The sequence below is a fragment of the Rattus rattus genome, chromosome 5 (genome assembly GCF_011064425.1).
Source record: "Rattus rattus isolate New Zealand chromosome 5, Rrattus_CSIRO_v1, whole genome shotgun sequence".
NCBI lineage: Eukaryota > Metazoa > Chordata > Mammalia > Rodentia > Muridae > Rattus > Rattus rattus.
This window is the reverse complement of record NC_046158.1, coordinates 154,938,791-154,966,787: the sequence shown is the minus strand read 5'-3', so window position 1 is coordinate 154,966,787 and position 27,997 is coordinate 154,938,791. Positions and strand designations below refer to the sequence as shown.

Genomic DNA, 27,997 nt, shown 5'->3' with positions numbered 1-27,997 from the left:
CAATCATTTGCACAGGCAACTACCTCTGGCGGAAACGCTTCCCCAGCTCCACTACATCTCCGGCGCCTCACAACTCCCCACGCCAGTTTCTACTTCTAAGTTTTGGTAAGATCTAGCACTTCAGGTCTCCTGATAGCCACTCTGCAGGTACCTGCTCCGAGCCTGACCATAAGTCCAGCGCCGCAGTCCTGGCCAGGCCGGGGCGTGGCTTGCTGCAGCAGTCTCCGCCCACGGGAAGGCCGGAGCTCGCGGCCTGGGGATCTACCATCTTTATCAGTCTTTAATAGCATGTTAGTAAATGAACAAAATGAGCTTCTTATTGAAAAATGACTCCTTAAGCTTGGAGACATCCCTCACCGGGGAAGCGAGCCAGTCCGGCGCTAGCCCCGACCCCTACCCAACAGCCCCCTCGAGTTCCCTGCCACCTGGCACAGCCCTTCTGTCGCTCTGTCGTCATCACACCGCGACGGAAGTCGCTCGGGGCCGGAGCCACGCCTTCTCGGCGCGCGGCCTTGGATACCTGGCGGCCTCTGGCCTCAGGTAAGGAGAGGTCGGGTTGTACGGGCCGCCAGGTCGTTGGGCTGGCTGGAGATGATGATGGCCTCGCCATGCCGCTCTGGAGACCCCTAGGCCAACCTTGTGGGAATCCCGAGGTCGGTAGAGGTAATATGAGGGCGCGTAAATGGGCTAGGAGCTGGTCCTGGAAATGATGTAGAATTTCTAGCTCCTCAGACTGCGCGAATTTGTCGTAGTCTTGCAGAGTATGAAAAAAACCCTGGGCGAGGAGTCGTCAAGTCAGACTCAGCTGTCATTGCAACCACGCTTGTTTTTTGTTTTTGTTTTTTCGTCACCCTGGCAAAATTTAATATACTTTGCTAGGTTATTGAAGAGAAAATAAGAGAATGGTTGGACAGTGTTACCCAAATATTGTTTTAATATTCTTGTTTTTATTGATTTTTAAGCTTTATCCTATTCTTAGGGAAACTCATTTCTAATTCTAATAAGACGGGGCCCCAAATATACTGCTCCCTCAGAAGGTGGTGGTGGTGCTAAACTATAATAAACTGTTACCGCAAAGTGTATTCTTCCATTAAGAGCCATTCAATACTCAAGGGAGGTTACTCACTTTTCCCAAAAATCTGCTCCCGCCCCAAATACGTCTCAAAAGTATATGTATATATATGTATATATGTGTATATATATGTGTGTGTAAATATGTATATATATATATGTGTGTGTGTGTATATATATATATATATATATATATGTATGTATGTATATATTATATATCCCAGTACTGCCTTGTCCCCGACTGAGGCCCTGTGGGCACTTAAAAGTTGCTGTGGCAGCGAAGACATTTTCTTCGATGGTAAAGCATTTCCACACATTACTCACATTCCCATAAGCAAACCTAACCAAACTTATTTTTTTAAAAAAAGACATGAAAGTTGAGAGAAGACTGTCTGGGAAGAAGGGAGTTACTGGGAGGGGAGAAGAGTACAAAGGGAGATGGATGATACAAACACGTTATGTGCATTCATGAAATTGTCTCATTAATAGGTGCTAATGAAAGTCTTAATAAAAAGGAATTATATCACAAAAGCCCAAGAAAAAAACATCATCAGAAACACTTAAAAATCCTACCACTGGGCAAGCTCTTCTAGATGCATCGTGCCATCCAGAAGCCAGAAGGAGAAAGATTAGTACTTTTGGATTAATAAAATGAATGACTTGCAAAATTAAGTCAAAAAATTACTAGAACAAGACTAAAGGCAAATAACCTTTTTTTTTTTTTTTTTTTTTTTTTTTGGTTCTTTTTTGGAGCTGGGGACCGAACCCAGGGCCTTGCGCTTCCTAAGGCAAGCGCTGTACCACTGAGCTAAATCCCCAACCCCGCAAATAAACTTTTGAAAACCTTGTTTGATGACTGATTAGAAAATTATAAAACCCCATGGAAAAAAATGCCTTAGAGGGCAGACAGGAAAATGAGAAGAAATACAAATGGCCAATGGCCAGTGTGGTAGTTTCCCCTTATCTGTAGCAGCTATTCTAAGGTGCCTGGGACTACAAAGAGTATCAAATTGTGTGTGTGTGTGTGTTTATAAGAACTGATAATACTGGGACTGGAGAGATGGCTCAGTGGTTAAGAGCACTGACTGCTCTTGCAGAAGTCCTGAGTTCAGTCCCCAGCAACCACATGGTGGCTCACGACCATCTGTAATGGGATCTGATGTCTTCTGGCATGCAGGCATACATGCAGATAGAGCACTCTTAAGTGAATAAACAAATAAGCAAACTGATATTACAAAGCAAAAGTTAGATGAATAAAGTTCCTCTCAAAATACCTTATTCTAGGCATACCCTTGTGGTTGAGATAATTCAGTGCCTGTGTGGCATTGAATAGAGCCCTATGATACCAAGACCATCCATCAACCTGGTTGACAGAATTGGTAACTGAGTGACTAATAGCTAGGTAATATGTATAGCATAGGCTACACAAAGATATGACTCATGTCCAGGGCAAGGTAGTGTAGGATAGTGTTAAGATTTGATCATAAAAGCTTGAAGGGACATACCTTTAATTCTACTACTCAGGAGGCAGTGGCTGAGTTTGAGGCCAGCCTAGTCTACATAGCTGGTTCCAGGACAGCCAAGGACACACACACACACAGAGAGAGAGAGAGAGAGAGAGAGAGAGAGAGAGAGAGAGAGAGAGAGAGAGATTGAGATTGTAGAATGGTTCTTATTTCTAGAACTTTCCATTTAAAATTTCAGACCATATTTAGCCTCTGGTAAAACTAGACCCCCTTGAAAAGCAAAGCAATGGATAAGGAGCCTTTGCTGTTTTGTTGATTAAAGATGACAAAGACTGGACAGTAGTGGTGATGTGGAAACAAATGGTTAATAGAAATATGAGTTATCAGTGTTTCGAGGGGTTGTTTGTACATTTCTTTAACCATTCAACAGATAGTAGTCTAATGCTGCAAAATACACAGAGCACCACATTCATATGCTTTTAGGGAAATGGACAGGTGGCTCTGGCAGAGGACCCTGGTTTGGTTCCCAGCACTCACATCAGGTAGCATATAACCGTCTGTAAGTCTGCTTCTTCTAGGGAATCTGCCTTCTGGCACATGTACATGCACATACACATATATAAGTAAAATTTAAATGACTGTAGCTGGGCATGTGGATGCAGACCTGTAATCCCAACATTTGGAGACAGAGGCAGGTGGGTCTCTGTGAGTTTGAGGCCAGCTTGGTCCACATACTGAGTGTCAGAACAGCCAGAGCTACATAGTGAGACCTTGTCTCAGATAGAGAGATAGAGAGATAGACATACAGACAAAACTTTAAAATGAATCTAGATAAAATTAAAAAACAAGTTTAGTTTAGTATTTTACTAGCAAAGAAAATTGAAAAAATTCATTAAGTTTATGATTGGTTTAAATAGTTGTATTATGTCCTTAAAACAGAATGCTATGTAGTTATTTGGAAAAATTGATGCATACATAAATGGTTGTCATATATACAAAGTGTTTTAGAATAGCATTTATGGTAAGATCTTATTTTAAAAAATAAACTGTAAGTTATGCCTAAAATAATCTAGAGAGGTTTGCCCTACACTTGTCAGTAGTGAGCAGTCTTGGTATAGGACAGGAGGGTGATGGTAGGCAAAGTCATGACAGGCGGCAGGCACGAGAGCCGGTGGTACAGCCTGAGAGTTAAGGCGAGGTTCAGGCTGCGTTGGGTTTGGCCATTGGTTTTCACTCTTAGCCTTTGAGAATCTTTAGGGTTTAAAGGTATGTGCAGCTGTGTGTCCTTCCCCAGCTTTAGAGGGCACTTTTAAATGCCTGCTTCTTTGGTTTGTCTTTTATCTCGAAGGTAACCATGGAGAAGGAGCTGAGGAGTACCATTCTTTTCAATGCATACAAAAAGGAGGTGTTTACCACCAACACTGGCTACAAATCTTTGCAGAAAAGACTTCGGAGTAATTGGAAGATTCAGAGGTGATCATGATCTTGGGCACTGCTTTCTGAGTGTTAATGGTGGCCTGATGGTGGACCTCGTCAATAGTTTGAAGATTAGTCAGCATATTACTAAGTTGCCTTCCAATAAAAAACAAAGGTTCATTATAATTATGCATATATAATATTTTAAGGTATCAGACATTCTCTCTGTATTTTATACTTAACTTTGGCTAAGAGACAGACATATTTTAAGTTTGTTTAACACTTAAGCTTAGGGAAGGAAAAGTGAGAAATAAATGGAAATGTCTTTGTTTTTCAATGTGCTTTCTTTAAATGTCTTTCCCCCCTTGTGGTCACAAGGCTGACCCTCATACCCTATACAAGTACTCTACCACTAAGTTACAGCTTTGGTTTTGTCTTTAGTGAGTGAAAACATGTAGTTGTATGAGGTTAAGTTAGAGCCAGGCTTTGTGGCCTGTGCCTGGGGTCTCGGCACTTGGGAGGTTGCAGTAGGACTTCACGGTTAGACTTGGCTATATCTTAAGTTTGGGGCCAGTCTTGGCTGTAAGTCTCTGTCTTAAAATATAGATAAAGTAATGGAAGAGTTGATTGAATTTGGAAGATTTCTTTGTACTTTAGGTGGGGGTTAACTTGAACTCTTTGCTTATTGGGAGTTTCTGAACATAGGCTATTCTAAGCTTCTGTCTCAACCTTTATGGTTCTAAATAGTCAAAAGGCTACAGTAACTCATAAGTTGGCTTAAATTATGGCTCTAACTTATTTTTAAAATCACTTTCCAGCTTAAAAGATGAAATCACTTCTGAGAAGTTAATTGGGGTGAAACTATGGATCACAGCTGGACCAAGGGAAAAGTTTACTGCTGCAGAGGTAAGGAATGTTCATGTAGACACCAAGGGAGGCCAGGGCCAGCAAGGGTCTGAAACCATGATATTGAGAAAGTCTTATACTGTCCTATGACCATTTAAGTGGCTAGCAGATTTGAAGTATGATTTGAAGTTAATACGTTATTCATGGTGTAGGTATTTTAACAAAAATCCTTTGACTGTATTCCTTGTCTTTTCCTTTTGTAGTTTGAAGTCCTGAAGAAGTACCTTGACAGTGGTGGGGACATCCTTGTGATGCTGGGAGAAGGGGGAGAATCCAGATTTGATACCAATATTAACTTCCTTCTAGAAGAATATGGAATCATGGTTAATAATGGTGAGTGTTATCTTACCACATTTTATTTGTTGGTTTGTCGACGAGTGTGCCTCGTGGATGTATGGAGGTTGGGGACAACGGGGTGGAGTTGGCTCTCTCCTTCCACCCTGTGGATTTCAAGGTTCAGCCTCAGGCTTTCAGGCCTGGTGGCAAGCACCCCTATTCACTGAGCCATCTTTGGTTCGATAATTATTAAACAAAGGAATTGATTGCCTGTTTAGTATTTTATCATTGCTCTCTTGATCTGCTGGTATAGTGGGAAAAACCTCTTGCCAGGGTGACATGGTTGGACATTCTGAGCTTACAGTAGACTGGACCTTTGAGAAAATGGAAGGTCTTTGGACAGAGTTCTAGTTTTGATTTTGTTTTTGTTTTTGTTTTTTTTCATTACAAAATTTGAATGAGTCTCTATGTCAGGCTTCTTTCTAATCTAAAATGTATTTTCCTGTTTTGCTCCATAAGATGCTGTGGTTAGAAATGTGTATTACAAGTATTTCCATCCTAAGGAAGCTCTGGTTTCAGACGGAGTGTTGAACAGGTAAGAGTGTTGAAGCCTCCGCCCTTCACACACCCTCACTGCCACACCTCGCTTCTCAGCCCTCTTGCTTATTTATTTCTTGGTTCTTTTTTTTTTTTTTTTTTTTTTTTTTTTTTTTGGAGCTAGGGACCGAACCCAGGGCCTTGCACTTCCTAGGTAACCGCTCTACCACTGAGCTAAATCCCCAGCCCGCTTATTTATTTCTTATTCCTCAAATGATATTTTTCCAGCTTTGGAAAGCTGCTCATTTACCTTTGGTCAGGGTACCTTCCACTCCAAGAAAGAGGAAAGTCCATCCAAGTGGGATTAAACCATGGAAAGCCTGGAAGCAGGGTAGGGTGGAGTATGGACAGACTGAAGGAGTCACAGCACAAGGACCCCATTGTTCTCAGATTTGCATTCCTCTTTGGGTAGCTGAAGATCTTGGTTGGTTTGTCTGTTAAAAGTCATTATCTTCCCCCTGCCCCCTTTTAAAAAGTTTTTTTTAACTAGGTCTCCATTTGTAGCCCAGTCTGGCCTCAAACTTCCTGCCTTACTCTCTCCAGTACTTGGATTATAAGTGTGCGCTGCTTTAGCCAGATTGCAGCAGGCATTAACAGTTCCCCGACTCACGGCTACTTGCCACACTGTCTAGAGATAGCGTAATATGATTTGGTCTCACCATTCCCTCAAGAGTAGTCCAAGGTTTGCTGTTTGAGCCATCCTAGGCCCCGTGCCCACTGCGGACTGACCCTGATTTCCCCTCATGGAGACCGAGACCGAGTCAGCTTTTATTGCTCTAAATCCTAACAGACGAGGGGCTTTGGGAATTAGGAAGTGAGTGTCTGAGATGGCTGTATCTGATGGCTACTTCCTGTGTGGTAATTTACTCATCCCACACTTGAACTTGCTGCATGTGGGTACTCTGCTGACCTTGCTTATACAGTGTAGAATGTGGATCTCAGGTCGCAGACCTTTCCTCAGGACTCAAGATGGAGGAACTGAGGGCATGGTTATACACACCTGGGATCCCCACACTTAGTCTACTGTAGAGGACTGGTCTCATTTTGAGGCCAGACTGGGCTAAATAGTGAGAACCAACCATACCATCCAGTGCTACATGGAAAGACTTCCTTCTCCCCTCCCTTTCCTACGTTCATTCTTTGAGAATTTCATATACTATCCTTTGATCATATTCCTCCCAACTCCTCCCCTAATTCTTCCCAGACCCACCCATCTTCTCACACCTCCCAACTTTGTGTCCTCCCTTTTGTAAGACCCTCTTCCTAAAGCACAGCAAGGGAACTGAACATTTATCTAGTTTTTTTCTCATGTTTTTTAGTCAGGTTCACATAGCCCAAACTAGCTTTGAACTCCCAATCTTTCTGCCTCTCTCCCTCACTCTCAAGTGTTGAGTGTACCACCACAGCCTGTGTATGTGTTCCTAGGGACTGAACCCAGGGCCTGGACCATGCTAGGCTAGCACTCTTTCAACTGGGCTATATCCCACCCAAGCCTGGGTTCCTGTTGTTACTGTCATTCTGTTGGTTTATTTCTGGAGCCTTGGCTGTACCTCAGACTCCATTGCTCTGTAGACCAGGCTGGCCTCCAACTCATAAGGATCTACCTACTTCTTCTTCCTGAGTGCTGAGATTAGAGGTGTGCACCACCACTGCCCTGCTTTTTTGTTTGAGAGCCATTGTATACCTTTAGCCTTAGGTAGCTGAGAACTCACTCTGTAGGTCAGGTTTGACTGAAACTCAGAGATCCATCTGCCTTTGCTTACCAAGTACTGGGAGTAAAGGCCTGCACCACCATGCCTGGTTCAAGCCTAATTTCTTTAAATTTTTGCAAATATCTGAGAAGAATGTAGGTTTGCGGGTATGCTTTTATCAATTTTTAAAAACCGCCAAAGTACAGAGTCCTTGTGTTGTACACATTTACTGTTGATAAAGGCAGTGTGATGTCCCCCAACCTTTTGCTTATTAGATTTTAATGTTTTTCTTTTAGAGAGATTAGCCGAGCTGCAGGGAAGGCTGTGCCTGGAGTCATTGATGAAGAGAACAGTGGAAACAATGCCCAGTGAGTGTTTCTGCAGCTCCCTGAGGAGGAAGGCACTTGATCTCCCAAGAGTTGCCTTTTTCAAAATGAAGAGTTTTCTGCTTATAAAAGTAATTCTCACCAAAAGAACGCCAAACCCATTACCAACAAAAACCAAATTGGGAGCCGGAGAGATGGTTAAAAGAGCATACAGTTCTTACAGGACCTAAGGTCGGTTCTCAGCTTCCATGTCAGGAAGCTCGCAGTCTCCTGCAGCTCAAGGCATCTGAAGTCCTGCTCTGGACTGTGGGTACTGTACACATGCATATGCACAGCTAAAACCAAAGGGAAACACTGTAATTAATCATGACGATCTGAGGAACATAGAGTTATTTCAGTTGTCTTGTCCCTGTTGAGACTTACTCTGTGACTGAGTATGTGGTCAGTTTGTGGGATGAATGTTTTGTAGATAGCTGTTAGGTCTGTTTCAGTCACTGTGAGTTCCCTCATTTCTGTTTACTTTCTGTCTGGATGACCTGTTCATTTGAGACTCAGGTATTGAAATCTCCCACTATTCATGTGTGGGGTTCAATGTATGACTTAAGCTTTAGTAATGTTTCTTTTACAAATACGGGTGCCCTTGCATTTGGAGAATAGATGTTAAGAATTGAAACATCATCTTGGTGGATTTTTCCTTTGATTGGTATGAAGTGTCCTTCCCCATCTCTTTTGATTAATTTTCGTTGGAAGTTTATTTTGACAGATACTAGAATTGCTACACCAGCTTGCATCTTGGGTCTATTTGCTTGGAAAATCTTTTTCTAACCCTTTACTCTGAGGTAATGTCTCTGGGTTGCCTCGTCTAGCTTTAATACAGGGGAGGTACCTAGTCTTACTACGACCTATACGCCATGCTTGGTTGATCTCCTTGAGAGGCCTACCCTTTTCTGAAGAGAAACTGAGGAATGGTGGATGGGAGGAAGGCTGAGAGGAGGGGAGGGAAGGAAAACTAAGGTTGGGATGTAAATAAAACAGAAACCCCGACCCATGATATAGCTCCAAAGGAAGCAAAGTAGTGATTCTGCACTGAAAATCTGTGCCCCTCCCCGAGAGGGTCATTGTATCTTATGAGGATGGAGTTTTCTAGGTCTTCCCTGAATATAATGATCTAAGTACTTTATTTTTTAAATGACGGGATTGGATTGGCTGCATTCTGACTTATCTAAGCAGTGATGGAGGTAGAGGTAATTGTCCGACCTCACATGTCTAATGTATTGTCAGACTTAGATCCAGACCCACCTAGTAGGCGCCAGAGTCTTTTTTTTTTTTTTTTTTTTTTAATTTTAGACAAAGCTTTGTGTCACCGGCTGGCCTGGAACCTGCTATGTCGTGTGTGAGCTGGCCTCAGTCTCTTTGTGTCAGGCCGTGAGCACGGGGGTTTTACTTATTGTCTGTGCGGTGGGTAGACACATGTATACTAGCATGCGTGTGGAACGTAGAGAAGAGCTTGCCGTTCTTACTTCTGCCCTTCTGCTGTGTGTGGGCTCTGCGGATTGGAGGCAAGTGTACCTGCGGAGCCATCTCCTGCTCTGAAAACCCACTGTGCAATCACTCGGTGTCTGCTTTCTTACAGGGCTCTCACCTTTGTCTACCCTTATGGTGCCACATTGAGCGTCATGAAACCAGCGGTGGCTGTTCTGTCCACAGGCTCTGTCTGCTTCCCACTGAACAGGCCCATTCTGGCTTTCTATCACTCAAAGGTATTGCTTTCTTAGATACGGGGTATGGCTATGTTGTTGAAGTATAGAACCACTTTGTGGAAGGCACACGACTCTAACCCCAGTACGGGGGTAGAGGCAGACGGAGCTCTGCGAGTGGAGTTCCAGGCCAGCCAAGGGCACATAATGATGCCCTGAAAAGAAAAAACAGGGGTTGGGGATTTAGCTCAGTGGTAGAGCGCTTACCTAGCAAACGCAAGGCACTGGGTTCAGTCCCCAGCTCCGAAAAAAAGAAAAAAACAAAACAAAAAACAACAACAAAATAGTTGTAGTTTTCCTGTGAAGCATTTGCTTTTAATGAGGCAGCCGCTGGAGTCTGTTTCCCCACTGAACAATTGGGTCTATTTCTATTACTCATAATTACGATTATCACACAGAATCCCGTATGCTTCAGATGGTCGGTTGCAGGGCTTCGGTTTTTTCTTCTTTAAATTTTGTTTTGCCTTTATGTGTATGTGTGTGTGTATGTATGTATGTATATATGTATGTATGTATGTATGTATGTATGTATGTATGGGGTGTGGGGGATGCCTGCGCGTGCATGCCCCATGTATCTGCATGTGTGTGTGGGAATATGGCACATGTGTTCCATGGCACACATGGAGGTCAGAGGACAAGCTTGGAAGCTGGCCTTCACCTGGCCTGGGTTGGAGATGGTCTCGTTTTGTTCCTGCTGTGTCTGCCAGGCTAGTCGGCTCACAGAGGCCCAGGGATTTTCTTTTCTCCACCTCTACCCCGATGAGCATACGGGAGTGCTGTGCTTATGGACAGCTACCCCAGCTGGCTTTCTGTGGTGCTCACACAAGCACCTTTCCCACCAAGCGCTCTCCAGCTTCAGCTGCAGACGTTGACAATTTTAGTAGCAGTGTGGTGAAAGACTCGCTCACTGAGACCTAACCAACACTGGTGATCACCACTTTTTCATATTCATCAGAAAGGCAAAGATACTTTGTCATATTGTAGGGGTGGAGGGATGGTTCAGTAGTTAGGAGCACTTGTTGCCTTTGCAGAGACCCATTCAGGTCTCAGAACCCACTTAGAGGCTCACAGCCCACTTGGGAGCTCAAACCTACCTCCAGTTCCAGGGCATCTGATGCCCTCCTCAGCCTGCAGACTCATACATGCACTTGCTGCATGTGTTTTCCTGTAGCTGAGGCACTCATGTACATAAATGAAAAATGGGTAAGTCTTTCAATAGAAATAACAGTAAAGGGAAATTGTTTTGATTTTTTTAAAAGTTAACTATGTGTGCATTGGCATTTATTGGTGTATCAGATGGTTGCTGATGTGATAAATGATACAACCACTGTGTTTGGGATCTAAGTATCTGACATGGCTTTGTCACCAACAGAACCAAGGTTTTGGAAAGCTGGCGGTGCTGGGCTCGTGTCATATGTTCAGTGACCAATATTTAGATAAAGAAGAAAATAGCAAAATTATGGTAAGCTTTTTTCTTTTATCAAAGTAATCACACTATGTAAGTATGACTTCCATATCATTAGAAAATCCTGATGAGGGCTGGAGAGATGGCTCAGTGGTTAAGAGCACTGGCTGCTCTTCCAGAGGTCCTGAGTTCAATTCCCAGCAACCACATGGTGGCTCACAACCATCTGTAATGAGATCTGATGCCCTCTTCTGGTGTGTCTGAAGACAGCTACAGTACACTTCTGTATAATAAATAAATCTTTAAATAAAAGAAAGTCCTGATAAGTATATATATTACTCATAATATGCTAAACATATTAGATGGTAGGCACTGACAATACAAAGTTGAGTCAGCCATAGCCTTGCTCACTGACAGTGACATACAGATGAGTTAATGTAGAAAAAGCATTGCTGAATTAGAGAGGTAGCTGACTCTGGGAAAGTGGTGAGGAAGAGGGGTCTCACTTGTACATTGAGTAGCTTAAGCTCAGAGATGTGGTACATACAATTTCAGCATATCCCCCTTGAGCTTATAAATAAATGAGCTTATAAATAAATGGTTATTTTATTTGGCTTTGACAATTACTGGGGGTCATCCCCTAATCTACTATTCTAACTGCAGGCCTGGCTACCTCCCCAGCGGTGTACCCCAGATACTGCTGTTTCTCCTGGCCTTGTGCTCATGGTTCCTCTCTCCTCATGGTGGCTTCCTCCTTCTCTCTTGTTCCTCCTCTTTTCTCTTCCTCCAACCAGGTCACTCCAAACCTTTAGTCCCCTCAACATCCCCCCCCAATTGGCTGCAGGCAATTTAATTTAACCCAGAGTTATAAATCAAGGAACAAGTTTGCACAACAAAAGCTTGTAAACAGGAGAAGTCACTCAATAAAAGCTTGTAAATGTGAGAATTTAGCATTACAGTACATAGCCTTTGACTAACCTCCGGAGCTCCGCTGGGGTTTCACGCTGTCTGGTGGTACTCAGACCACCCTCTGTTGTGTGGAAGGTAGACAGGGAGAGGCCAACCAGAGGCTGGCAGGCAGGCAGGCGAGGATGCCAACTAAATGAAGGTGGTGACTAGTGAGGTGGTGAGGGTGGCAGCCTGGGTAGCAAGAGTTATGTATAGGGCTGATCACTGATGAGGAACCAGGTCAGAGTGTGGCTTTGCTATCAGCGTGGCTGGAAGAGCTCATGGCTTGTGAGGATGATAATGGGGAAGCAAGCATTTTCCTAGAGCTGCTAGACCTGAACACTGGAACTGTAGCAACTCACCTGCCACAGGAGGGTGTGTGCCTGGACTCTGCTAGTGGAATGAGCCCTTCTAGTCTTACAGTAGTGGGAGGTGGATTAACAGGTCTGCCTGGAGCTCCAGTGACTCTCACTGTGTTCTGAAACCTAAATGTTTGCTTTTGAAGGCTGGGTGTGTGTGTGTGTGTGTGTGTGTGTGTATATATAGTATGTATGTATATATAGTATGTGTGTGTGTGTGTATAGTATGTATGTATATATAGTATGTGTGTGTGTATATATATATATATAGTATGTATATGTATATAGTATGTATATATATATAGTATGTGTATATAGATGATTTTGTCATATTGCAGTTGCCAGAGATGAAAAGGTGTGTTTTTAAAAGTTTAGACTATCACAGTAAACAGAGGTGGTTTTAGGATTGGGAACGTTTAGTAAGTTTGGACTTGTTACATGTTAGAATGCTCTGAGGTAAGTGGTAAGTGTCTGATAATAAAGGGAGCATTAGACTGAAGAACATCCATTAGCTGGCATACTCTTCTGTCTGTTTTATTGGGTTCTTATTACCTACCACACTTCTAACTTTCTCCACCCAATTCCCTTCCAACCCCCAACACTAGTTAGAAGAGAAAGGTTAGAGGGGAAAGGGTGTGTAGAATACTTTAGACTACTTCCTGTTGATTTAGGGGTGTCAGGTTCCTTGGGGCAAATCCAATTTTCTCGTTAGGATATCTCCGATTTCTTCTTCTCTCTTTACTCATGACCACTCGACAAACTACAGCAAGAGGAACCAGCAGAAGGAGCAGCAGCCGCCAGGACCTCTTGGGGCTCTCCCATTTATACCCTCAACAGAGTCCCCACAATTAAACTATCTGCAGCTGGCACAAATCACATCCCTGCCAGTGCAGGAGGCAAATCATAACCACCTGCTGTGAAGCAGCCTCTTATCCCAGACCTACGATTAAAACTAAATTCTCACATAACATGACTGGGTTTTTAAACCAACATTCTCACTAGTTTCACAAGATTTTACCAATAGAAGGCTGATCATCCTATTTTGAATTTTCATTGTCTTTTCCCCCCCACCATAATTATTTTGTCTAGCCTGACCTTCAGCATTCCCAAGTAGCTAGGGGGTCTAACTATATTTATCGTTTCAAATGCAGGATGTTGTGTTCCAGTGGCTTACAACAGGAGACATCCACCTAAATCAGATTGATGCTGAGGACCCAGAGGTAGGAGACTGAACCATAGAAGACTGAAGTGGAAAATGGGGTCAGCCTCTTAGAAACATTTCCAAAGGAACAGAAAGATGTCTCTTAACTTACTCCTAAGACAGTTGGAAGAGGGGCTAGGGAGATGGCTTAGCGATTAAGAGCACTGACTGTACTTCCAGAGGTACTGAGTTCAATTCCCAGCAACCACATGGTGGCTCACAACCATCCGTAATGGGATCTGATGCCCTCTTAAATGTACTCACATAAATAAAAGAAAGAAAGAAAGAGATGCTACTTGGGGACTAGTTAATTAGTAATAGGATTGATTGAATGCTTCCATATAAACACCAGGATTTAACGTTTGCTCTCTGGAAGATTGCTCAGCTAAAGGGATGTTGCCAAGCCTGACAGCCTTAGTTCAGTCCCAGGAATCCACATGATGGAAGGAGAGTGCCAGCCCCTACACATTGTCCTCTTACTGCCACGTGCATGCCTTGGCACAGGGGTCCCCACTCATACAATAAATAAACAAAGTGCAAAATAAATGTAAAAAGAGAGCAAGTTAGGACAACTAGTCATCGGGGAGCACTCTGATGTTTCTGTTTGGATGTCTAAGCCTTGAAAACTTTCTGAGCTAGGATTTCATGGAAGGCCTGTTTGCCGTCTCTGAGCTGTGTGGTGGGATGTGTCATGGAGGCGTTAGCCTCCTTGTCAGTACTCTTACTCTGCCCACCATCCTGTCAGAGACTCAGTCTCTAAAGAGGTCACATGTTGCTGGGAAGGGCATTTATCTGCTTATTTTTTTATTTAAAAAAAGTTTGAGGATTGGGAGAGGTTGTTTGCTTGTTTTCCTTTTTTTGTTTGTTTGTTTGTTTTGTTTAGTCTGGGTTTCATGGCATAGTCTTGGCTAACCTGGAACTCAAAATGGAGACTATCCTTGAACTCACAGAGAGCCACCTGCCTCTGCCTCTCAAGTACTGGGATTAAATTGATCCTAGGGCTACAGAAAAAAAAAAAGTGAATCTATCTTATTATTCCTATAATGCTCAGTCTAATCTCCTGTGCTAAAGCTAAAGATTTTGTGAAACAGGTCTAGCTGTTTGGTTTGTTTGTTTCGTGGTGGAGTTTCCTGTATGCTAACCTGTCAATGTCTGAGCCGTCCATCGGGGTCCTTCAGACGACCAGAGCTTTTGTTGTTCTCTATTTGAGATGGAGTGTCCCTGCACGCTCAGTGTTTGTCTTGAGCTCACAGCAGTCTTCTTGTCTCAGCCTCCCGAGTGCTGAGATCACAGGCTGTTCTGTCACATCTGGCTCCATATCAGGGCTTTTTTGTTTGTTTAAGTTTCACATGTTTTTTTGGTTGGATAAACAGTTAGGGAGCTCAACCTTGGGACCAGCTAATTCTCCTGCTCTCTGCAGTTCTTTGTTAGATGGGACCCCTTCCAAATTACCTGTCTATTGGTCTTGTCACTGTTCAGGTCTTACTTAGGTTACTACTTTGTTGAGGAACCAACAAAGTCATAGCTTCTTACAGTCTTCTGCTCCCTCTTCCTGGAGCTTCCCTGAGCCTGAGCGCAGTTTTAAACTATTTCAGAGTGATGAGGTTGCAGGCATACAGTAATAGGTGATGCATTCACATAGTTCTGAGTTAAGAAGATCATACACGGTGAACAGCCTTTCTTCTGTCTTTCAAGCATGCCCTTTTAACATTTCCCTCACATGATCAACTATAATGTCCCATAGGTTCTTCAGAGACAGTTGATACTTAGGTAGGCTCATCTATGTGTGCACTCTCTTCCCTCATCTTTTATGCAGGTGATATTGCGCACACTGTAAGTACACTACTTCACACCTTTAAATTACTGTTGGAGCTAGACGTGATGGCATATACCTGCGGTTCCAGCATGCAGGAGGTGGGAGCAGAGCTAGAAGAAGGCATCATGGAGCTGGAGTAACAACTGTTTGGGAGCCACCTGACATGGGTGCTGGAACCAAATTCCAGTCCTCTGAAAAGTTCTCAGCACTGAGCACTGCATTTAACAGTGTCCTGTTGAGATGGAAATCCAGAGTGGAGATTTTGATTCTCCTGGTCTTTTACCATTACCGGCTCGGAGTACATGTCAGCTCTGATTCTGAGCAGTGCTGGGGATATCCTTGGCTGGGGAGAAGGACTTAGATGTGATGTGCAAGGGGAGGAAGCAGGCCCAGCCCAGATGCGGGCGGTGTGTATATGTTGTAGTGGGGGTTTATGAGCTTTCTCTTATCACTTCCAATTTCTCACCATAATAAAAAATAAAAAAGCTGTTCATTAAAATAACCGTAAGGAGAATTGTTTTCGACAAAGTTGAAGTGATTACAAAGGATGTTGATGGATAAAGGTGAAGATGTGAGTACCTTTGAGAGCAAGAGTTGACTGCCAAGAATTGAAGAATGACCATGACAGTAAAGGGGTACAGTCAGTCAGCCTGCCTCCAGCTGCGTTCACGGTGCGAGTCGTTGGAGACTTGGACTCTGCTGGCCCAGCGAGCTTTGTTCTTTTTCTGCATAAAGTGGTGGCTGATGGAAGGTTCAGTTGTCAGTGATGACTAGTGGGGGGGTCTCTCGGCAAGCAAATAGAGTTTCTGTAGATTAAGACTCAAGATGGTAGATGCTCGACAGATTAAACTCCCATTTACTTGTGCTGAAAGGAACTCTCTCTTGGCTTTTAGATTTCCGACTACACGATGGTGCCAGACACAGCCACCCTTTCAGAGCAGCTCCGAGTGTGTCTCCAGGAAGGCGATGAGAACCCCCGTGACTTTACCACCCTCTTTGACCTGTCCATTTACCAGCTGGACACCACCTGCCTCCCCAAGGTCATCAAGTTAGTACTGAGGCTGCCTGGGCTGTCCACTGCACTCCACTCTGTTTGGCTTGAAAACATGAGGGTGGCGATAGTAGTTAGGTCACACAAGTGTAGCAGGATGACATTCTCAGATCTGTGGAAGCCAGTAAGGAAATTGGTGTTGGGTGTATGGATGACATAGGAGGACTGCTCTTGGTTTCAATCCTCTGTGTTCCAGGAACTGTAGGGCATTAGAGTAGCCAAGCCGTTAACACTTTGCCAACAGCTTTTCTGGGTTAACAGAGTCCTGGTTCCAGGAACTTAGTAACAGATGTGTGTGGTTCCTTAGAAGCACTTAAACACGTCAGAAACCGCTGAGGCTCTTGGGGCTTGTTCATCACAGCCTATTAGGCACGTGCTGGTGGCCTCTTTCTCCTGGAGATCCTTTAAAGCTCAGCTACACTTCCTAGCTCCACCCATCAATATTCTTCATCTACTCAGTTAGTGATTAGTGACAGACTGGTGTGGATTGTGTGTACAGCTTGGTGCAAAAGCGCCCACCTAACACGTAAGGCTCTCAGTTCTATTCCTGATACTGAAAAAAAATGTTTTGTCTGGTTTTGGAAAACAGATTAGAGCGTGCACTTGTGCTAGAGGTCTTTCCTAGTTTCTCAAAGATTGGACCCTGGCCCTGCATCTCAACTGTTCCCTTGCCAGGACTTAGACCACAAGGGAAAATTTCCAGGCCTTTGCTTAGACAATGGTGCTTGCCCAGAGTGCCCTATCCCAGTGGATTCAGTTCCTAAAACCATTCTCATCCCAGACAGCACGCAGAGCACAGCTTAGCAGACACAGGTTAAAGAAGCACTGTTGAGCAGGATGTGCTGGTCCAGCCTTGGAATCTCAATCAGCATGGGCTGTGGAGAGCCTGGAGGAGGAAGACTGAGTTCAAACTCAGCCCAAGCTACATAAGGAGAGTCATCTTGCCTGTCCTTAAAAATCAGCCTTGGAAGCTACTTCAAGTCCCCACACCTATTACCTTCAGGAATTATGCCACAGTCTAAAAAGTGTCTTGAGGCCTAAATAAAGAGAGTTGGGTACAGGGTCAAACGTGTGGCATGTAGGAGGCAGGTGTCTTCCCTTCTTGGGAATGTGTCCTTTTTACTATACGTAACTACGAGCTCACGCAACTCCTAGTCCACTTTGACTTTTCTCCTTATTCTGTTCCTTCAGTTGTTTGAGGCAGTGTCTGATTTGTCTTGAACCCGTAATCCTCATTCCTAGGACAGGTTCTCCCTCTGGTCCTGAGAATACGGAGGCAGTGATTGGTAGCAGTAACTCAGCTGATCACCTCTCTACAGACACAGACCTCACTCCTGCCTGAAGTTGTCCCTCACTGGCTTGTGCTTCTCTCACTTAATTTTGAAAGGCCACAGATATGAATCACATGTTCGTGTGGGGCGAGGCACAGAGCTGCCAGGCCTGTTCACATTTATGAGACTGGGATAGGAGGATTACATGTTCAAGACAAGTGAGAGTCTGTCTCAAAAAACCCAAGTGAATAGGAAAAGGAGACAGAGTAGACTGGACTAGGAGTTAGCTTGCAGAATCACCTTACAGTACAAAAAGACAGTGAAGACAGAGCAGAAGCCATAGCAGCCCCTTGAGCTTGGCCCTTGAGTCTCTAATGCCCCCTCACTGTTCTCCAGTGCGCTGTGACGATGAAGGACTCTAGCCCTGTCTGCCTAGTCTGCTGCCTCCTTAAACTCTTTTTCTTAAAATTAATTTTACTTTGTGCTGCAGGTTGGCCTAAAACTTAAAATGTAGCCCAAGCTGGCCTTGAATGACCTTTCTGCCATAGCCTTTTGGGTACTGGGATTACAGTCATGGGCTACACATGCCTGACTCAGTTTAGGATACTTTTCAAGGTAACTTCCCCCCCTCTCTTACTCAGACTCCTCTGACCAGCCCTACTTCAGCCCCCTTTCTGTCTCTCTATCCTTGGTTGGTGTTTTTCATACTACTCACCGATACCTGGTGCATTACCTGGTGTTCTGTGTGCCCTGTGTCTCTTCTCTAGAGTCTAAGTCTCAGAGGAGCCTCCTTGGTTTCTTGTTGCCACAGTGCTGTGTCTGGTCCACAGCAGACATGCAGTGAGTACTTGTGAGGAAAGTGAACACATGGGAGTTCATATCCTCAGTGTGCTCACTCACCAGAAGCAGTTCATACTGGACCACGGTCTCCAGTAGGGAAACCAAGTCAGAAAATGCCGTGAGCTACAGGGCTCACCGTGCACCTGGGTAACGACCAAAGCCCGATGGGATTAAACGGCAAAGGGAGCTCTCTCAGCTCAGACAGGACTGTGGGAGTAAAGAGAAGGTCTTTAAAGATGACTCTGGAGAGTAGCACTCTTACATTACTTTTCCTTGGTATTACATTTTATCTAGTTTTGTATGTTATAGTTTGGTTTCTGTTTCTGTGATAAACACATGACCCAACGCAGCTTGGAGAGGAAAGGGATTATTTAATCTTACACTTCCAAGTCACAATTCATCACTGAGGGAAGTCAGGGCAGGAGCTCAAGAAAGGAGTTTGAAGCAGAAACCACAGAGGAATGTTTTTCTTTTCTTTTTTTTTTTTTTTTTTTTTTTTTTTTTTTTTTTTTTCTGGCTTGCTCCCTCTGGCTCATGCTCAGCAAACTTGCTTTTTAAAAAAAAAAAAAATCTGGACATCAGGGCTGGAGAGATGACTCAGCGGTTAAGAGCACTGACTCCTCTTCCAGAGGTCCTGAGTTCAATTTCCAGCAACCACATGGTGGCTCACAACCATCTGTAATGGAGTCGGATGCCCTCTTCTGGTGTGTCTGAAGACAGCTACTATACATAATAAATAAATAAATCTTAAAAAACAAAAAAACCCTGGACAGTGTGCTCAGAGGTTGGTACAGTCCACAGCGGGCTGGGACTTCCTTTATCAATAGCGTCTTCCCACATGGCGGGTGTGTGTGTGTGTGTGTGTGTGTGTGTGTGTGTGTGTGTGTGTGTGTGTGTACAACTTACAGGAGTCATTCTCTCTTTCTACCGTGTGGATTTTTTACCTGTTGAGCCATCTCATCAGTCCAGAACAGGTGTTTTGTTTGGCTTTCTGGAAGCAGTGAGGCTTCACATGTGTTGGCCCTGTTACTGAGCTGTTTTCTAAGCCCTTTAGAACGACAGACACACTTTGTGCGTTTTTTGCATAGTGTTGATGCACCCACAGTGTGAGCGGGTAGCTGTGCTTTACCAGGTCTTACCTGTATTCCCATGTTTTTGTCTTTTCACTAACCCAGGGCTCACGAGGAGCTAAATGTGAAGCATGAACCACTGCAGCTCGTCCAACCTCAGTTTGAGATGCCGCTGCCAGCCCTTCAGCCTGCGGTGAGTGTGTCATGGGTGCCTGCTGCAGAGCTCCACTGCTTGCCCTCCCTGTGGACCTTTGTACTGTGCATGGCGCCCTCATGGAGTTCCAATGCACGCCCTCTAAGCACACTCAGACACCACATCTGTTAGCCTGCTGTAGGGGCTTCCGTGTGGGAAAGTGCCCGAGCCTCAGAGTATGGGCTTTCCTGGCTATTGAACCTTTCCACCTTGAGGGTATGGGGTTGGAAGGCATATATGAGACTGCCTGCGTGCCCTAGTCACTTTTCTATTGCTGTGAAGAAACACTGACTAAGGCAACTTATGAAAGAAAGCATTGTGTTGGGAGCTTGCTTACAGTTTCAGAAGGCGAGTTCATGACCATCATGGTAAGGAGTGGCAGTCTGCAAGCAGGCATGGCATTGGAGCAGCAGCTGAGAGCTTACATCTGATCCACAAGTAGGAGGCAGAGAGCACAAGACCAGGCCTGGTGTGGGCTTTTGAAACCTCAAAGCTAACCCTCAGCGACAGACCTCCTCCAACAGCGGCGTACCTCCTAATCCTTCTCAATGTAGTTCCAGCAACTAAGGACCCAGGACACCAATGCATGAGCCTGTGGTTGCATTCTCATTCAAACCACCACATTGGGCAATGAGGTTGAAAGTCTTTGAGATGCCTTCCCAGGCATTGGGCACTCAGACCCTTAGTTTGATTTTAACAGCCTGGGGGCAGCTGCAGACTTGCTGAGGAGACACGAACAGCCATGTTCACCCTAGAGGACACTGATGACAGACCAGAAACATGATTCCACCCAAGTCTACTTTAGTAAACCAGAGAGATTTTTAATCAGTTACTTACATGAGCATGGTGAGGAGTTATTCACAGGAGGTCAGGGAAAGGGTGACTTCTCAGCGAGCTGCATCTTGGAGTGTCTGCCCAAGGAAGTTCCACCTGAGAGTAACACCCACCTTCCCCCACATTCTATTGTTAGTTTAACCTCCAGATAGATTGGTGAGTCTTGTAACTTCATGAACTTCCTACACCTTGTAAGTTTCCTGACTCCTATGAGTCTTTGTTTTCCTTTCTTGGGGTAATGTTTTAGTTGAGAAGCAACAGCTATAGAACAACAGCCATCTGTACAGCATTAACTGAACGTTCACTATCTTTCCCTAGCCCCATACATTCTGGGATCTTTTTGTTTGTTTGTTTGTTCATCTTTTTTGGGGGGAGGGTTGTTCGTTTTTCTGAACTTGCTTTGTAGACCAGGTCAGCTTTGAACTCAGATCCACCTGTCTCTGCCTCCCTAGTTCTGGGCTTAAAGGTACGCACACATTCTGGGATTTTAAAGAGCTAATTGGTCAGTTTCTAGCTTGAAATTGGTGATGCTGATGCTTATATCCTAAAAAATGGCAGATCCTACAGGTCAGGTTACTTGTCATGAGAGCTGGTAGTTACCAGTTCACCAATGGTCCATACCTAGGAATGTTAAGTTTAGCCCTTTCTATGCTAATATACATGTGCTTCCCCAGTGACTTCTGTTCCTAAAGAACACACAAGAGCTAACTGACTGTAGTGAGGTACGCCTGTAATTCAGGACTCAGGAGGCTGTGGCAAGAGGCTCGGAAGTTTGGGGCCACCTTGGGATGGATGGATGAATGGATGGAGATATATATATATATATATATATATATCAAGATCCTGTCTCAAAACAAGGAAAGGCATGAGTGTATAGGAACAAGTTGTGACATCACCACACAGCCCTGAGTGCCAGGCTTGGCTGAATTCATGCGCTGTTATAGTGGCTTGGTCAGTTTGTGGTGTGGTTAAAGCTGGTTCTGCTCGGTTGCTTACTGAAGACTCAGCCATACTTGGGCCTAATGGATGAAATGATGAAGCTGGGACGGTTCCTCACAGGGAACGGGCTCAGTCAGTTTCTCATTACTTGTGCTCGCATCACTGCTAGGCTCTGAGAGACTCTTGGCTGAAAGACTGCATCTCCCCTAGGTCTTCCCTCCAAGTTTCCGGGAGTTGCCACCCCCTCCCCTGGAGCTGTTTGACCTAGATGAAACGTTCTCTTCTGAGAAGGCACGCCTTGCTCAGATCACCAACAAGTGTGAGTACTGGCCGGTTACATTGTTTCTCTTATGAATTTTATTTACCACAAACCTCTGTGACTTGCTCAAAGAGAAAGCTTAAAGGTGGTTCCAGCAGAACTGAATCTGGTAGATGGATGAAGCTGAGCATGTCTTCATTGCATGGGAATGTGGTCCTCTGAGGTCAGTTCATCCAGAGCATTCCAGCATGGTGCCGAAAACTGAAGGGTCACTTTTGACCCCCTTAGCCTCTTAGTTCTGATGGACTAAATGACCCACATTGAATACTAACCCTGGTGTCTACCTGGTAGACCTGGGTCACTGGTCACAGGAACATTTAGATTAGAAAGATTCACAGGCTGGCAAGATGGCTCCACAGGTAAAGGAGCTTGTAGAGAAAGCTGGATTACCTGAGTTTCAGTCCTGGAACCCTTACAGGTGAAGGGAGAGAACCAACTCTAAATTTGTCCTCTGACCTCCACATGTGTGCCGTGAACAAACCACTGTCCCAGCACACACATTCAGGTAATAATAATAAAACAATTAAGTATCGTTTTAAAAAACAAGAACAGAAAAAGGAGTCAGGGCCAAAAGACTTCTGTAGACTTCAAATTGGAGTGTCTTTCTGCCTGTTGGTCCTCCTGATAGGCTCTACTTCTAACAGCAAAAAAGCCTGCACTCAAATGGCAAGAGAGATAAAATTAACCATTCACTGCAAGCAGTGGTCCCACTTCTAAAAATACAATTTAAGAAAAAACATGAGCATGCACAGATGAAATTATTTATTTTAAAAATACAGCCAGCTGTACATTATAATGATGTCTTTAACCCCAGCACTCAGGAGGCAGAGGCAGACAGATCTGTGAGTTCCAGGACAGTCAGAACTATGTGAGAGACCCCATCCCTCAAAGAAAAAAGAGCAACGAAGTTGGGAATAGTCTTCATGGCAACTAGCAAAGGAATGGGAGTCACTTGTCTCACATTTAATCTGTAGTATGGAGCTTGGTGTAAGAACAGCTCACATATTCCCAGCACTCAGGAGGCTGAGACAGGAGGATCACTGAGTTTAAGGCCAGCCTTGGCTCCAGTGTGCTATCCTATCTCAAGAAGAACAGTAATGACTACACAACTTAGATCTAGGAATACTAGGAATGGCTTTATAGAAGACTGTTGTTATGACAGGTAAATTTTTCTTTGTATTTTTCTAATTTTCTGGGGCCGAGATGAGGGTTGAGATGGGTTCATATAGCTAACCGAGACTGACTTTAAACTCCGACTTCTCTGTATCCATCTCTCATCAGGCCCTGCTTCTTTTTGGCTTTTTATATATTAGCGATTTTGAAACTTTTTTTTTTTCTTTTCTTTTTTTCGGAGCTGGGGACTGAACCCAGGGCCTTGCGCTTGCTAGACAAGCGCTCTACCGCTGAGCTAAATCCCCAACCCCTTCTTTTTGGCTTTTTGAAACAGGGTTTCACAATATATTATAAACTGGCTCTTGAAACTCAGCTGGGCCACTTCAGCTGGCCTCAACTTCATGACACACCTGTTTTAGCCTCTCCAATGTTGTGAGGACAGGTATGAGCCACCCTGTGTCATGCCCTGCTGTTCTCTGATAATGTACAGTAAATGGTGGGGGTTTGTTTCTGTTTATTAAGGATTGAACCCACAACCTCACTTTTCTCTAAATGCAGTCCTCCTCCCTGGGGGCTGGAGATTGGACCCCAGTACTGCAGTGCAGTGCTCTCTCTACCACTCAGCCATGGCTCTGGTCTGGTTCTTTTATGTGCCAGCGTCATCCTGTGTCACCTAGGCTAGGCTCAGATCTGTAATCCTCTTTCCCCAGCTTCCCAAATGCTGGGATTCGGGGTTGGGGATTTAGCTCAGTGGTAGAGCGCTTGCCTAGGAAGCGCAAGGTCCTGGGTTCGGTCCCCAGCTCCGGAAAAAAAAAGAAAAAAAAGAAAAAAACAAAACCAAACCAAATGCTGGGATTCTGGGTATGTACCCCCGTGGTCGGCATAAATGTTACTGTAAACTTTGTATCTGACCTTTTCACTGTGGCCTTTGGATTTAGGACCTGGTGCCCTGAGTCCCTTCGGTCGTTGTTGTGCTTTGTGGTGCACCAGGCTTGACTAGGGCTGGGGAGGCTAGAACAGACCAGGCTGGGCTTACCGCTCCCTCCTGATCCCGGCACTCAGGGAACTTGTCTAAGGAGGAAGACTGGTACAGGCTTGAGGCCAGCCTGGGCTATGACATGAGACTGTCTCACTGAAGAATGACAAAATATGTCACCCTTGCCCTTATCTATGAAAGCAGCACATCCATGATGACATCACTGTAGGAAGAACTGAGTAATGAACAGAAGGGAACACTTCAAACACAATGTCTGAATTCGGGCAAGAGTGGAAGTTAAGGGATAACCAGACTGTTCTGTGTTTAGGTACTGATGAAGACCTGGAATTCTATGTCAGGAAGTGTGGTGACATTCTTGGAGTAACAAGCAAACTTCCAAAAGATCAACAGGATGCCAAACATATCCTTGAGCACATCTTCTTCCAAGTAGTGGAGTTCAAGAAACTGAACCAGGAGGCCCACTGAGGTGGCAGCCCTTCAGGTGATGTCACCCACTGTTGGCAACCTTCATTAGTTCTTCAGTGCTTACTAAGTGTCTCCCAGATGAGCAACCGATGATGACCCCTTCGAGAATAGAACTCCTGTTCTAGCTGGAGGGTCCCAACAAACAGTACCAAAATATGTAAGCAAACACTTAGATACCAGAAGACGGTAAGTGCCCTGGTATAGAAACAGTAGAGCCAGGCCGGAGGGATCTAGTGTGCCAGCATTCAGCAGAGTGAGCAGAGCTGGCTCAGAGTCTGCTGTGCTGTCTGTGTCAGAGCCTTCAACATCACTTGTGTGACACGTGGTTGCTGTGGTCGTGAGCAGAATCCGTCCTGGAGTTGTGAGAACTTCATCCTGGGCTTAGAATCAGCCTTCAGGCCAGCTAATCCCCACTTGTCCAGCTAACGGTGATTCTGAATGTTCCAAATACCAAAGAGTTCCTATTTCAGGCTCGGACCTGAAATAAAATGAACTTCTGTTTCCTGTCTCATCCTGGAACGTGATGTTGATGTGGCTGAAGTGACATTCCAGAACTTCCGAGGACTATAGAGCAGCTTCTGCCCGCCGAGCTCTGTGCTTCTGAATTCTTCTCACGAAAGTATCTGTACTTGGTTTTCTCTAACGCTGTGGACGGTTTGCCCATCCTCTGTAGTACCAGATGGAAGAGATGATTCATTTGCTTAAATTAAATCTGTGATTGAACTTTTGTAATTTATAAAACAGTTGTGATTGATATCTTTTTTTTTCATTCCTGCTCAAGATTATCTTATTGAAGACACACCTAGTGCTTGAGCTCCCTTGAGTCCTGTGCAGACATCAGGGCTGGTTCAAAGTCAGACGAGAGCCCAGCAGGAAGTAACTGCTCAAGCTAAAGCCGGCCTCGTGGACTAATTAGAGACAATACAAAGCAAGGCACGCGGGTGGCACATGCCTTTCATCCCAGGACATTTTGAGAGCCAAGCATGATAGCATATGATGGTAGTCCCAGCATTTGAGAGACTGAGGCAGAAGAATTGCCAGCCTGAGCTATGGAGACCTTGTTTCAAAAAGAAGAAAGTGGGGTAGGAGAGATGCTCAGTGGTTAAGAGCACTGGCTGCTCTTACCAGATTTCCAATTCCCAGCACTCAAATGGTGACTCATAGCCATCCATGACTCCATTCCAGGGTGATCTCTCTCCCTCTTCTGGCCTTCATGGATGTGGGACACACACATGGTGCACACATCTACATGTAGGAAAAACACACAAAATAAAATAAATCTAACAAACGTAATTCAGCACATGGGGACAGTTCAGGAGTTAATATATATGGCAGATGTGACAATGGCATTATACAGTGAAATATTTAGGAGACAAGCACTTTTACACTGATCTGCACCCATCCTCTCTCTACTGCCTTAAGCCAGAACCAGTGTGGCTCTTGTCTGTGGTCAGGCACTTACGAGACTGAGGAAAAGGACTGCTGAGGGCTAAGAGGAGCCTGTCATACCAAGTTAACTCCAGGCCAGCCTGGGCCATTCAACACACCCCTAACTATGAAGACCAGGCTGGCCCCACAAGCTACCTCTAAGTACCAGCGAGTACAGTGTAGCACCCATGTAAGCATACCTCCTTGGGAGACTGAGGCAGGAGGATGGAGGCTAGACTGGGGACATAAAGAAATGCTACTCCACGGGCTGGAGAGATGGCTCAGCGGTTAAGAGCACCCGACTACTCTTCCAGAGGTCCTGAGTTCAATTCCCAGCAACCACATGGTGGCTCACAACCATCTGTAAAGAGATCTGATGCCCTCTTCTGGGTGTGTCTGAAGACAACTACAGTGTACTTATATATAATAAATGAATAAATAAAAAAAAAAAAAAAGAAAGAAATGCTACTCCACAACAACAAACAGCACACAGGCCTCAGAGGGCAGCTTAATACTCTGTTCTTAGAGCTGTTCCTGTGCCCTATGGAAATGAGAGGAGTGTTGTTTGCCTTTTTGTTTTTTTGAGACATTGTTTCTCTGTGTAGCCTTGGCCATACTAGAACTCCCTCGGTAGACCAGGCTGACCTCACACTCAGATTCCTCTGCCTCTGCCTCTGCAGGGCTGGGATTAAAGGCCTCTGACCACCACCCGGCTGGTTTTGTTTGTTTGTTTTGGCTAAGGGGTTTCTGAGTGTATTGGCACATGCCTTTAATCTTAGCACTTGTGAGGCAGAGACAGGCAGATCTCTGAGTTTGGGATCAGCCTGGTCTTTATCGCTAGTTCTAAGATAGCCAGAGCTACACAGAGAAACCCTGTCTTGAAAAAACAGTTTTAATTATTTTATTTTATGTGTATACATGTTTTACCCTGTGTGTGTGTGTGTGTGTGTGTGTGTGTGTGTGTGTGTGTGTGTGTGTGTGTGTGTGTGTGTGTGTGTGTGTACCATGTCTGTGCCTGGTACCAGTGGATCCAGAAGAGGGCACCAGGTCTCCTGAAACTGAAATAGATCACAGTTGTGCATCACTAACTCCGGTTTAGTTTTTAATTAAAAAAAAAAACCAAAAAACTAACACTCTAAGTCTTGAGCAGTGAACTATGTATGGGGTGTAAGGGGAAAGAACTCCACCCTCTTCTTTGCAACCAGTGTTACTGGAAGTGGAAAGATATGCTTTAACTTTACAAACGGGGACAAGTCTACTGCTTTTGCTGGAAACTAGGACTCCCACTGCAGAGAGGGAACCGTGTGCAGTCTTGGCCACTAGGGGCCGCCAGCTGCACCCATGCACCGGGTCAAGCTGACTAGATTGACTGAGGGGAACTCTGCAGTGGGAAAGAGTCAAGGTGCTGACATGCAGGTCTTCAGGCTCCACACTTTCCCCAGGGAGTCGGGAGAGACCCCTAGAGTGACACAACTGGAGAAAACTCACTCTCCTCTCCCCTTCAGCCACTGTCCCCTTTGTAAGTGTGATCACAGTTCCTGGAGTTTTACACAAGTGGCAGCAGTCATACAGTGGCATGTAGATGTGGAGTTTCCCTTCCTGTTTGGGGAGAGGAGGTTGTCTTGGGTAGGTTTGGCTGGTTAACTTGGGGTGTTGGGTTTTGAGAGTTTCACTATAGAACTCAGGGTAATCTGGAATTTACCAAGTAAAACAAACAGGGCTCAGTGATGTTCCTGCATCTACCTCTGGTTGCAGATCTGGGCCACCAGGCCTGGTTTATGTGGGTAAAAGAGATCACACCCAGGCCTTCATGCCTATTCAGTAACCACACTACCAAGCTTCTTCTCATCCCTTCTCCGACTCCCCAACTCTCGCTTTGTAGGCCAGCCATTGGATCTTTAGCAACCTTATCTCTACGTCCTGAGTGCTGGGATTACAGTCATGTGCTTGTCTTAGTTAGGGTTTCATTGCTGTGAAGAAACACCATGACCAGGGCAACTCTTAACTGGGGCAACATTTAATTGGGACTGGCTAACAGTTTCAGAGGTTCAGTCCATTATCATCATAGAGAAGCACATGTGTGTGAGAAGCATAGCAGTGTGCAGGCAGCCATGATGCTGGAAGAGCTGAGAATTCTACATCTTGATCCCAAGGCAACCAGGAGGAGACTACTACTTCCCTACACTGGGCGGAGCTTAAGCATAGGACCTCAAAGCCCACCTCCACAGTGACATACTTCCTC

At 44.8% G+C, this 27,997-nt stretch overlaps 1 protein-coding gene across 3 annotated transcripts; it reads left to right on the top strand.

Moving 5' to 3' along the window:
• The first annotated feature begins 475 nt into the window (after nt 1–475).
• Nucleotides 476–25,068, top strand: Ift52 (intraflagellar transport 52). 3 transcript variants are annotated; one of them, XM_032904905.1, is made up of 13 exons: nt 547–653; nt 3,886–4,010; nt 4,772–4,859; nt 5,063–5,192; nt 5,655–5,730; nt 7,720–7,791; nt 9,383–9,509; nt 10,879–10,968; nt 13,370–13,438; nt 16,129–16,283; nt 19,573–19,660; nt 21,644–21,752; nt 24,170–25,068. In XM_032904905.1, exons 1-13 carry the CDS (start codon nt 609–611, stop codon nt 24,325–24,327), a joined length of 1,332 nt encoding a protein of 443 aa, XP_032760796.1. In that variant the 5' UTR covers nt 547–608; the 3' UTR covers nt 24,328–25,068. The 3 variants fall into 3 exon arrangements, with proteins under 3 accessions (XP_032760795.1, XP_032760796.1, XP_032760794.1); XM_032904904.1 differs by lacking the exons at nt 547–653; nt 13,370–13,438 and adding an exon at nt 476–540; XM_032904903.1 differs by lacking the exon at nt 13,370–13,438.
• The last annotated feature ends 2,929 nt before the right edge of the window (nt 25,069–27,997 follow it).

Coding starts and splice junctions, on each gene's coding strand:
- Ift52 (XM_032904905.1), top strand. CDS start 609: ATGCCGCTCTGGAGACCCCTAGGCCAACCTTGTGGGAATCCCGAG. Junction 5,193..5,654: donor TGGAATCATGGTTAATAATG/GTGAGTGTTATC, acceptor TTGCTCCATAAG/ATGCTGTGGTTAGAAATGTG. Junction 13,439..16,128: donor TTGATGCTGAGGACCCAGAG/GTAGGAGACTGA, acceptor CTTGGCTTTTAG/ATTTCCGACTACACGATGGT.